This window comes from Gekko japonicus, unplaced genomic scaffold, assembly GCF_001447785.1.
Source record: "Gekko japonicus isolate JY-2015 unplaced genomic scaffold, Gekko_japonicus_V1.1 scaffold384, whole genome shotgun sequence".
Classification (NCBI taxonomy): domain Eukaryota; kingdom Metazoa; phylum Chordata; class Lepidosauria; order Squamata; family Gekkonidae; genus Gekko; species Gekko japonicus.
Genome location: NW_015175980.1, coordinates 1,000,964 through 1,013,018, shown reverse-complemented (window position 1 = coordinate 1,013,018; position 12,055 = coordinate 1,000,964). Strand labels below are relative to the sequence as shown.

Genomic DNA, 12,055 nt, shown 5'->3' with positions numbered 1-12,055 from the left:
AGCCAATCCTCCAAGAGCTTACAGAGCTCTTCTTACAGGAGCTACTGTAAGCTCTTGGAGGATTGGCTACATTAGGGGTGTGTCGCTTAATATGCAAATGAGTACCTGCTACAAAAAGAGCCCTGATTATTATTAGGCCACACCCCCATGTCACCAGAAGTGTTGTCATCCAGCCACACCCACCTTTTGCTTCTTATTCTGTTTACCTTGTTTGTCAAAACCCAGGGCTTTTTTTGTAGCAGGAACTCCTTTGCATGTTAGGCCACACCCCCCTAATGTAGCCAATCCTAATGAGTTTCTGCTGTTGGGTGTGGCCTATTATGCCAATGGGTTTCTGCTGGGCGTGGCCAACTCGGGAACCAGCCGGAACTCCGTTCCTGTGCGTTCCTGCCCAAAAATAGCCCTGGGGGAAAATATGGTTTAAATAATACAAACAGAAAGTAGCCTGCTTGGGCCGATGTCCAGGTCACTCAAGGGCATGAGCCACGTAGGGTTGCCAGCCCTGGGCTTGAGAAAGACCTGGGGATTTGGGGGGTGGGGGAGTGGAGGAGTCTGGGGAGGGCGGAAATAGGGGAGGAAAAGCAACCAAAGCAACCATTTTCTCCAGGGGAACTGCCCTCTGTTGTCTGGAGACGGGTTGTAATTCTGGGCAACCCAAGAGCTGCTGGCTAAGAGCTGAGGACCACAAGAGGCTTTCATCTCTTGCCTTAGCCCTTGGCCAGCCCCAAGTTTATAGCCGGTGGCCGGGAGAGCAGGGGGGAAAAGCTCCGTTCAGTTGGTTGGTGCCGCTGGCAGTCCCAAATCACTCCTCCCCGTTCTGCCTTCCCATTCCCCTGCATGTGTGAACCCGCCTCACCCCTTGCAAGTCACTCCAGGGTTTGAAAACATCTTATTGAAAAGGGCTAATGCGCACAACTACCTCCGAGAAAGAACCGTTCATCGCCAGGTCCGTTCCTGCTTTCCGTTGTGTCTTTCTTATCTTTCCCACACAACCATTTTTTTGGATAAACTTGGTCCCAAATGCTTATGAAAGTGAAGCCATGTCGGAACGTGACGTGCGTGCTTTTTTGGGGGGTGGGGAACAGGAAGCCGTCGATTGTTCGGGGTGATTTTGGAAGCCAGCGTCTGCATCCTGATCGATACCTCCGGATCCATGGAACCGTCTCTGGAGCAAGTCACCCAAGAGCTGACCTCCCTTATCTGGGAACAGCTGAGGAAGAATCAGACCAAGTAAGGATCCTGGGGTGGTATTCAAAAAAATCAATTTGTTTTAAAGTTTGCTTCTTGCAAATGTGAGAAGAATCCCCTTTTGGGTGACGGGGTGCAAAAGGCAGCTGTGAAAAAGGGGGACAGTGGCCCCGGTCACACGGAGGATTTGCCATGCTAAAGGCACGAATGTCAGGCAGATTTTCGGGGCGCAATCACACCGCAACATCTGGGAAGCATAGCATACCCGTGGCCAACCCGTGGTGTCCCGCCGAAGATGCGCAATAAAAAAGTACAGCGGAAAGTGCACTAATATCCGGAAAACGCAGGGCAGGGGTGGGCGTCTGATCACGGGAGCGCTAGTATATCGTGGCATCCGGCGCCCGTCCACGTCCCAACGCAAACCAGATGTTTTTCGTAAGCGCATGCGCACAAACACGTAACTGAAAGCAGTGCTGCTCCACGGAACTGCGCATGCGCAAAAACGTGAACTGCTTGCCGCGCGGCTTCTTTGCCACACTCCAGCATTGCTGTGTGATCGCCAGCTAACAGCCTAAGCGCAAAGACTCAGGGGACCATGTGATCGGGCTACTACGCTTTATTTTGCTCCGGGGTGAACAGCCACGCCTCCCCCCCATGTTATCTGGCCCATGTGAGTGGGGCCAGTGAATAGCAGAAATCTGAAAGGGAGGGAGGGAGGGAGGGAGGGGGGAGAGAGAGATATAGAGATGAATGCTGCCTTCTAGGGTTGCCAACCTCCAGGTGGTGGCTGGAGACTGCCTGGGATTACAAATTATCTCCAAGCTACAGAGATAATTTCACCTGCTTTGGAAGGTGGACACTGTGGCAATATACCCGATTGAAGTCCCTCCCCAAACCCCACCCACCCACCTCTGGCTCCACCCCCCAAATCTCCAGGTATTTTCCACCTCAGGGCTGACAGCCCTGCTGCCTGTACACTGTTCTGTGTTTATGTGTGAATGTGACTGACTGTGCTAAGACCAGCAAGGCAGGTATCCCGAGCAGACGAATCACACCTTTGTCTCTAGAGCTCGAGCCACTTCTGTGTAACCGGCATTTGTCAAGAGCAAAGCAAGAGTTCATATGCGCACACACACCCACCCTTGGGCCAATCGGCCTGACTCCCGTGTGCGGGAAAGGAGCCCCGGGCAGTTAGAGCCGAAGCTGGGAATCGAAACTAGTCACACGCAGGGCCGGCTCACTCACTAGGCGAACTAGGCAATCGCCTAGAGCGGGCTGGCCCTTAGAGGCGCCAAGCTGCACCCGGCCCTGTACTCTGGGAGTTTCTTGATTATTTGTGTTTTTCATTCTTCCTAAAATGCATTTATTTTTGAAAATTGGTGGGCACATGGGGGGGGGGTGCCAGAAGGAATCCTCGCCGATCTAGCTTTTGTGAGTGACTGCTCGTTTCTTCAGATACTCACAAAACCTCGTCCCCTGCCACAAATGTCGTTGCTAAGGTGCCACAGGACTCTTGCTCTTTTCTACTGCCACAAACAGACTAACACAGCTACTCGTCTTGATCTATCACAGCATTTGCCAAGATACTGGCGAAGGGAGCTTTGGCTCTCGAAGGCTTATACCCTGGAACTCGTGTAGGTCCAAATCTTGCAGACCAACACAGCTACCCACCTGAAACCAGCGTCCTCAGAGATGGGAACAAGCAATTTCTTCTCCCAGTGTGTTTTGCATCAGATGCCGAAAACTGGGCTGTAGGTCGGATGCTTCCAGCATTAAAGGTAACGAAGGGAGCTTTGACTCTCAAAGGCTTATACCCTGGAAATCGTGTAGGTCCAAATCTTGCAGACCAACTCCTTTGTCTCTAGAGCTCGAGCCACTTCTGTGTAACCAGCATTTGTCAAGAGTTCGGTGACAATGCTTGTACACAAAAGGTCAGTTCCATTGACTGTATGGTCAGAAGGGAGTACAGTGAAATGACCTGCTGAGAAGCCACAAATGGATTGATGAACATTCAAACTAATGACTGCAAATGACTAATAACCAGCAAACAGGATGTAAGCCAAACTGACCCGTATTTGACCAGTGTGCCTAACTGGATTTCACAATAACCTCCAGCTGTTATACTAAAACTTGTTTCAATAAAGCCAAAGTTTGCTTGAAACACTTCTCTACATTTTCCTAGGCCTATGAAAATGCTACATTTCCTGGGTGATTCTTTCCACCCTGTTCATTAGAACCTACCATTTTCAAGAGTTGAGAAAGCCTCCAAGAGTAATACTATTTAGCATTACATCTATATTCAAAGTATTTCACACACACTTGGGCTGGATCCATCCAGGTTTTTCCCCCCCACTTAGTGTCACCTAATTTGCCTTCTTACTATATCCCATGTCCCACAAGCATGTTGTCGATGGAAGTCCCATGATCCACAGCATAGCCTTTTCAGTGGTCAAAGGAGACCCTATCCTTCCCTTGTCACCAGTGGAAAGGATGATTGGATCCAACCCTTACAATATCCCTGGAAGGAAAAACAGTATTATCATCTCCATATTGTATGATATGGGACTGAAAGAGGGTGCTAAGACACACCCTGAATTTGTGACAGAGCTAGGATTGAAACTGCAGTTCTCCCAGATGACAGCTTGTTCTTAGACACAATGCTCTACCAGCATCTGGTGTCCTGTGACTGACCCTAAAGAACATTTTTTCCCCATTTCCAGTTTCCACCACTATTTTTCCTGCCATATTCATATTCAGCTTTTTAAAAGAAAGTGTGCATTTATGGCTATCATGGCCTCAAATGTTCTTTGTGAAATATCAACTGACTCTTAGCAATTTTTAAATCATGTTATTAAAGGTAAAGGTAAAGTTTCCCTTGCTCGAAAGCCAGTCGAATCCGACTCTAGGGTTGCGGTGCTCATCTCCGTTTCAAAGCCAAAGAGCCAGCGCTGTCCGAAGACGTTTCCGTGGTCATGTGGCCGGCATAACCGCAGCTTCCAGCATTGGGGCGACGCAAAAACCTGACTTTGCTTGGCTCACTGAAAGACGTGTCTCCCTTTTCAGATTCAATTTGATAAGCTTTGCGGAAGATGTTGTGGCCTGGCAAGAGTGCCTGGTGGAGGCCACGGACGAAGCATGCCACGATGCCGTGCAGTGGGTCTCCACGTTTCGAGCACATGGGAATACGTCCATCCTCAAGGCCTTGCAGGTGGGTTATGTTGGACAAGAGTGTTGTATAGGAGCTGGCTGTTGAATGTTAATATCCAGCTGTCAGATCATAGTGATCTAACTGTCAGCAGGGAAGCTGCTGGAAACTGGTCCTGACCGGTTGAGTCCTGATTATGGTGTGAGGTCAGTGACAATGACTCAGCTCTTAGCTGATTGGTTGCTATAATGTATATATGTGGACAAGTGCTGCCCTGTGTACTTCTTCTCTTTATGACGGTGACTGGCGGAGCATGTTGTCCGAGGATTGTACATATTATAAGTAAAGCTGTATATAGTTCACCACTGGACTGTCTTGTGTGGTGCTATACAGAGCTGTTGAGTGCTGAAGAGTGGCTGGTGAGTTGGAGTGGCTGAAACAGTCCTGATGGCTGCCTGACCCTTTCTACTGGCACACAGGCTGTCCTACACGCACCACGCAACACTGGCGTGGGCATCCATATGAGAGCGGCCCATCTCGCTTCCAGTTCTGTTTTATAGATTTGCATATTCAGGGCTGGAGTGGCTACATGGAGCCTCCATGTTCAGAGGCAGTGTATCTTTGAATAACATTTGCTGTGGAAAAGCTGTGGCATCCACACCCTGTCTGCTGGCCTTCCAGTTGGCCACTGTGAGAAGCAGGATGCAGGATTGTATGGACCATTAAACTGATCCAGAGGGCTTTTCCTATGTGGTTAAGCTACAGGCCATGGGCAGAAGACCTAAGAAATCAATTGAGGAGGTCAGGTCTTGCAAATTCCTTTGGCTCTTGGCACCTTCTCTCTCTTTCTCTCTGCTTTTGTAAAGGTTTGCAGGGTAATGAGCAGAAACGTAGGCATGGAGGAGGTCCCAGTTTGAGTGGAAAAGGTGTTTTAACTCTTTCATCTCCGCATGGTTTTGCTAACTGAAACTCCCCTCCTGCATTATATTTGAAAGGGGGGCGGGGTAGACAAGCATTTCCCTTCATGTTTTCCTGTTGAGACAGTGCAGAAGATAACTTGGGAGGCTGTGTAGATTTTAAGCAGTGTTCCTTCTAAGCTGAGTTAGTGTGAACTGGCTCACAGTTTTTTAGCCCCCAACTCACAGATTTTTGTCTTAGCTCAGGAAGGAGGGCTCCAGAGCAAACTAATTTATGCAGTAGCCAAATCACTTGCTCAGAACAACACCAGTAGCTCACAAAGTAGAATATTTGCTCACAAGACTCCACAGCTTAGAGGGAGCATGGATTTTAAGGGATATTTAGTTTGTAGTAGAGCTGAATTGAATGTTAGATGGCAAACAGGTTTTCAGGGACCATTGCACACTGATCCTGTCAAGTGCAAAATGCATTTGGGCAGAGGTCATTTCAGGGGGGATCGCGGGGGATCGCAGTTCCCCCGGGTGAGGTACGAGGGGGGCGGGGCACATGACGAAGCCCTGCCCCCTGCTTCCGGCCGCCCCGCTTCCGCATGGAACGCTCTTACCTTCCCACCGAAGTGGTACCTATTTATCTACTTGCAATTTCTTGCTTTCGAACTGCTAGGTTGGCAGGAGCTGGAACTAGAGATGGGAGCTCACTCCGTGTTGGATCCCCAAGCATCGAGAATAAATCCACGTTTTCAAGAAAAGCAAAATTTATTTCAAAGCGTTGAAGACATACTCAAACACGTTCTTTGTTAGAACTGGGGATACACAGTTATACTTGTAGGCTATGTCTTCATTTTTAATAAAATAAACATTATTAATCCAATACAACAGAACATGTGTCTGGAGAGGCAGCATATACATTTTCTAAATAAGTAACATTCAATCTCCATCTACACCTGAGAGTTATCAAGATGAGGCAAGGGGGTCAAAGAAGACCTGGACCTTGTTGTATAGCCTACTTAATTTTAAAAGATCACAACACTCTGTGGTTCCATCCAACTCGTTCTCCTTCACTAGTACATTCAACTGTTTTCAATCAGATTCTGTCATTAACTCTAGTTGGATTGAGATTTTTATGTTTACAGTGCTTGAATAAGAAACTGAATGTTGTCTATCTTCATACTACGATGTCTTTTAAGAGCCACACTAGATATGTGGGAGGGGGTGTTTCATGCAATGGCAAAGTTGTAACATTTGAAGGTCTTCAGTCGTGTTCGGAACAATGCTATGTGACTAGCCCTATCCAAAAGGATGTGGGCCTTCAAATGATGAAGTATAAATAGAGATCCCATGATCTACTGTATTTTACCTTAGATAACGTACATTACACTGTTTGAATACTTGAAAGACACTGTATACATAGATTTTAATTCAATAATTAATGAACAGTTTGAAAGTGGTGCCAAAATGTTGGGACAGGTAGAGATTCTGAGATAATTTTAAGCTATAGATTTTCAGTAATTCTTATGCATGAGTCCTGCCATGAATTTCAGCTGGTCAAATCTGATAGGTGAAGAAGGAAAGAGATGAGGAACCCCAGTGTTTTCCTACCTACGTCCACCCCTTTCCCACCTACTTTCTCCTGTTTCTTCTGAGAGCTAGTATAGTGTAGTGGTTAAGAGCAGCAGACTCTAACCTGGAAAACTGGATTCGATTCCCCACTCCTCCACATGAAGCCTGCTGTGTGAGCCTGGGACAGTCACAGTTCTCTCAGAGCTCTCTCAGCTCCACCTACCTCATAAGGTGCCTGCTATGGGGAGAGGAAGGGAATCTAATTATAAGCCACTTTGAGGCTCCTCAAGGTAGAGAAAAAACAGGGTATAAAAACTTTTTTTTCTTTTTCCACATTCATCCATCACTGAAGCCAATGTCTTGGCAGGAACAATACATGTGTCCTAAACTGGCCCGTAGCTACAGTGGGGCCCCCTTCCTTAAAGCCCCCCCCCCCTGCTTCTTCCCAAAAGCATTTAAAAGGGTCTTTTAAACAAAAGGATCCCTGTAAATGCTTTTGAGAAGAAGCGGGGGGGGGCACGTGCCTCCTCCCTCCCTCCTGCAAGATTTAAAGGGCCCTCCAGTTGATCTGGGGGCCATGTGCTCCCTCCTGATCAGCTGAAGGGCTCTTTAAATTTTGCAGGAGGGGAGGGAGAGGGGTGCACACTACCCAAACTTCATTATGGCAAATAATGGCACCCCCACCTGAACATTTTTTGCCCCACAAGCCACAAGCTACGGGCCTGCACCTACCTCATAGGGTGGTTGTGAAGATAACATGGATTCATTGAGCCCTTGTACCACACTGCCCCGAGCTCCTTGGAGAAAGTGCAGGAGAAAAATTTACTAGATGGTGTTTCTCCTTTCTGTGCCCCAGAATGCCCAAAGTGACTTATGACAAAGGCTTTCCAGCCATAGAGCACGGTCATAGCCAGTGTATCGTCATCATCACAGAATGCCTTTGGGGGAACCATTCCAAAGCCCTTTCTTGCTCTGTTTGGCCTTCCACAGAGGAGCCAACGACTTCCTCAAGAGGCTGGCTTGGCAGACCGGGGGACGCTACCATCGGTGCCATGGGGATGCGGATGGACAGTTGGCAGCCCATCGGATCTTGACGGAAGGTTTCAAAGATGAAGATGTACGTTCAGTTGGCACATTCCTGCACACTGGATTTCTTTTTAAAACTATGCTTTATACTGGCATGCTTCTCCCCCAACCCCTTTAAATCACAACTGCATTCTATTTTTTTTTAATTGAGGATGATAATAATGTGCAGTTCCACCCCTAGGTTAAATATATAATGATTCCGTTCTATCCCCCATGTTTCCATTAGTTGATGTGTATAGAAAGAGGGGGCCGTGGTGGCTCAGAGGTTAAGATGCTGAGCTGCAGACTGGAAGGGCTGTCGTTTGGCAGTTCGAGACCCGAGTGCCGTGTGACAGAGTGAGCTCCCGTCTCTGGCCCCAGCTCCTGCCAACCTAGCAGTCCGAAAGCAAGAAATTGCAAGTAGATAAATAGGTACCACTTCGGTGGGAAGGTAACAGCGTTTCATGTGCCTTGGCATTTAGTCATGCCGGCTACGTGACCACGGAAATGTCTTCAGACAGCGCTGGCTCTTCAGCTTGGAAACGGAGATGAGCACCGCTCCCTAGAGTCGGATTCGACTAGCTTTCGAGCAAGGGAAACCTTTTATAGACATGTTTGCTAGGAACAAAGGAAATCCTTTTTAGGAAAAGCATCTTTACAAAGATCTATTGCAAGAGAATGTATGTATGCTTCAGGAAGTCCTGCAATGTTCTTTTCTGTTCTGTCACTGTTAAGTCTGATGAGATCTAGAGATCTGGGTTGACTCTGGATTGGTTTCTCTACGGGTATTCAAGGTGGTGGTGGTGGTGGTGGTGGTGGTGGTAGAGAGTGCCATCAAGTTGTAGCCAATTTACAGCGACCTAGCAGGGGTTTCAAGGCAAGAGACGCTCAGAGGTGGTTTTGCCCTTGCCTGCCACTGCATAGCAACCGCGGATTTCCTTGGTGGTCTCCCATCTAAGTCCTAACCAGGGCTGACCCTGCTTAGCTTCTGAAATCTGACAAGATCAGGCTAGCCTGAGCCATCCAGGCCAGGGCTCCTTCACGGGAAATGCATGTAAATCCAACCACTTGTTTTCTTTTAGGATCCAGTTTTCCCCCTGTTTGAAGGAGATGATTTAAAGAAGCTTACTGAGGAAGTAGCAAAAGCCAGGAGTTATTTAGCACAAGCCAGGCTTTTTCGGTGGGTATCTTATATCAGCTGGCTGTCAATAAATTGCCTGATAGCTAGCCAGTGGTGTTGGTTTCTGTGTTTTGTGCAGGATGACACATGTGGATGTGTTGCCGTCACTTACATTTTTGTGTTGTTGTTTTTCTTTGCTTGGAGAGTGATGTAGGGAGTCTGACAAGATCAGGCTAGCCTGAGCCTTCCAGGCCAGGGCTCCTTCAAGGGAAATGCATGTAAATCCAACCACTTGTTTTCTTTTAGGATCCAGTTTTCCCCCTGTTTGAAGGAGATGATTTAAAGAAGCTTACTGAGGAAGTAGCAAAAGCCAGGAGTTATTTAGCACAAGCCAGGCTTTTTCGGTGGGTATCTTATATCAGCTGGCTGTCAATAAATTGCCTGATAGCTAGCCAGTGGTGTTGGTTTCTGTGTTTTGTGCAGGATGACACATGTGGATGTGTTGCCGTCAAATTTTTGTGCTGTTGTTTTTCTTTGTTGGGGCGTGATGTTGGGGGGGAGGGATGGAAGGTGGGAGGGAGGGATGGGTTGGTCCCCAGGATCTGTTCCCCCCAGGGTAGCTCTTTCCTCTGCTGGAAGAAAACATCACTCCTAGCAGAATAGGTCTGTGGGATCCAACCCAATGTGAGATTTTGTTTCCCATCTTTCCTGAAGAATGACCAGAAAGGAGTGACAATGTTAACAAATGTATGGTGGGGGAATCATTTAGTTTGTATGGTAAGCTACGACGCTGGTCTGATTTACCCACATAAAGTGATGGAATGGAATAGGCAGAACCACCGCAGGTAAGGAGGGAAAATCTTTTTGTTCAACACTGCTGTGTTTTCAAAATCCCATGAAATCCCACTGCATAAATAATTATGAGCTACCCATGTTTATGCCAGAGAAGGACTGTAACAATATTCATATCATTTCTGTGGGTTTTTCTCACCCCCTATTAGATCGCTATTGGAAAAAAAGAATTTAGATCAAAAGGAGCAGTCCTCCTAATTCAGCAGCCTCCAGGTAGGATGAAAAGAAATCTCTGCTGAAAGTAAAGGATTTAGGTACCTTTCAAATCTGGTTGCCCAGTACATTTAGAGAAGATCAGTGTTTTGTTGTAAATAGGTAACTCCTCAGCGTTCAGCACTGTGCTGGTTGATTCTGATAGATCGAAACTGGGAAGGAGTGGCCGTCCTTTCTGAAGACCTCTTGCACTGGACGGGTGCTGGCCCCACCTTTGAGGAGGACCCAGACTTTCACCACTGCCCATTCTTTGCCTTCTCTCTCTGGGCACCATTCCCACTGTCACCCAAATGGGAAAAGTGAAGTCAGTAGGGCTTGAGCTTCTCACTGCTCTCATTCTTTCCAGAGTGGGAAGGCAGCAGCAGGGAAGGAATATCAGGGCCAAGGAGCTTGGGAGGGGGGGGGGAATATTGGCACCAGGCCCCCTGCCGGGATGCGGGCTTCCACAGATGCCCAACAATGCCCAACCCAGGTGACAGACAGATAGTTCTGGCAGCAGATTTAGGATAAATGACCCCCTTATCCAAGCACAATGAGCTCACTCTTCACCAAGCCCTTTATTCAAACACTATTGAGCTATATTTCTGTGTAAGTCCCAAACCAAGGACCAGTTTTTTTGAAATGGAGGCATTCCTATGCACTTTGCAGGTTTCTTCTTCTTGAATGTCCAGTTCTTTCTCACTTCTTTCCAACCTGCTTTTTGCCCACATTGTTATACTGAAGCTTCTCTGGCTCAATGACTCTCACCTGGCTTAAACTTCAAGGCCTCTTCTTGGTCCATGTCCTCCTTGACTTCCTCTTCCACCATCAGTCGCACAGTCCTCTTTGGAGCTCTCTTCTCTTTGATGTCCTTGAACACGTAACATTTGAGGTGTTGCAAAAGGAACGTTACCCTTTGAGATTCTGCGATCTCCTCTGATTCCTTTGTTTGGCAGAACAGGGGTTCTGGATCCCACCAGCACAGAACTAAAAATGTCATTACTTCAACGTAATTTGTTTCCCAACGGGATTCACAATTTTGGAGAAAAAAATATCTGTGATGATAGTCATAATTATGCCCAGCATGAGCCTTATTCCATATCTGGAGACACAATGCCAGACCAACCAAATAGGGGAAGAATGTTAAGAGGTTAAAACCCCTATAACAACAACTGGGGCACGATCACACGCACAATTAGCCCCACCATAGGTGTGAATGACAAACATCTGGGAAGCGCCCTGCACCCGTCGGCAACCTATTTTGCTCCGCCACAGAAGCGGAGTAAAAAGACCCCGGGGAAAATCCGGTAGTATGTATGTATGTATGTATGTATGTATGTATGTATGTATGTATTTATTTGGATTTGTATCCCGCCCTCCCCGAAGGCTCAGGGCGGCTAGCAGAGGCATAAATGCCAGATTATAACAATAAAAACAGTATAAAATACAATAATACACATACTACAGTTAAATAAAATTCTTAAAATAAATTATCGGTGCTCCAATACTCCGAATCGTGAAACCAAGATGGTGTTCTAAGATGTTATATCTGAACAACCACAGCAGTGTATGTCCCCACAACCCTGTCATCCGCTAGGGACGTCCCGCTCCCTCCGATGATACCCGCACCAGCGGTGGTGGTGTGCGGTGGTGGGAAGGCGTTGATGGAATAGTAGTGGCGGCGACTCCTACTCGAAAGCCTGGCGGAAGAGCTCCGTTTGTAGTAAACGGGTTGCGAAGGGCCACGGACAGTTTCCCATGTCTGATCGCTCCAGCACGCTCTCATTGCGTCGGGATGGTCTGATCAGGCCATCCTGACCGTGCCATTGTTTTAAACCCCCCCTTCTCAGTATGCGCATCATCACACTCCATAGGGAGCCCTCAGTGCGGAGGTGTGATTCATTGATCCCTCGTTTAAGCGCATTGGAAACAAATAGGGAAAAAACCCTGACTCACCCACGGTTGTGTCTGATCATGCAGTGGCGGGCTGTGCCCGCAGCTTCCAAGGACTGTGTG

The 12,055-nt window shown here is 47.6% G+C and overlaps 1 protein-coding gene across 1 annotated transcript in view; it reads left to right on the top strand.

Annotated features, from left to right (window-relative positions):
* VWA3A (von Willebrand factor A domain containing 3A) overlaps positions 1–10,045 on the top strand; it is a 60,631-nt gene extending 50,586 nt beyond the window's left edge. Inside the window, exons 26-31 of the mRNA XM_015426191.1 lie at positions 1,086–1,230; positions 4,252–4,396; positions 6,792–6,808; positions 7,801–7,927; positions 8,958–9,055; positions 9,997–10,045. Coding sequence (XP_015281677.1) covers positions 1,086–1,230; positions 4,252–4,396; positions 6,792–6,808; positions 7,801–7,927; positions 8,958–9,055; positions 9,997–10,045 — 581 coding nt within the window. The remainder of the gene's footprint in view (positions 1–1,085; positions 1,231–4,251; positions 4,397–6,791; positions 6,809–7,800; positions 7,928–8,957; positions 9,056–9,996) is intronic.
* The last annotated feature ends 2,010 nt before the right edge of the window (positions 10,046–12,055 follow it).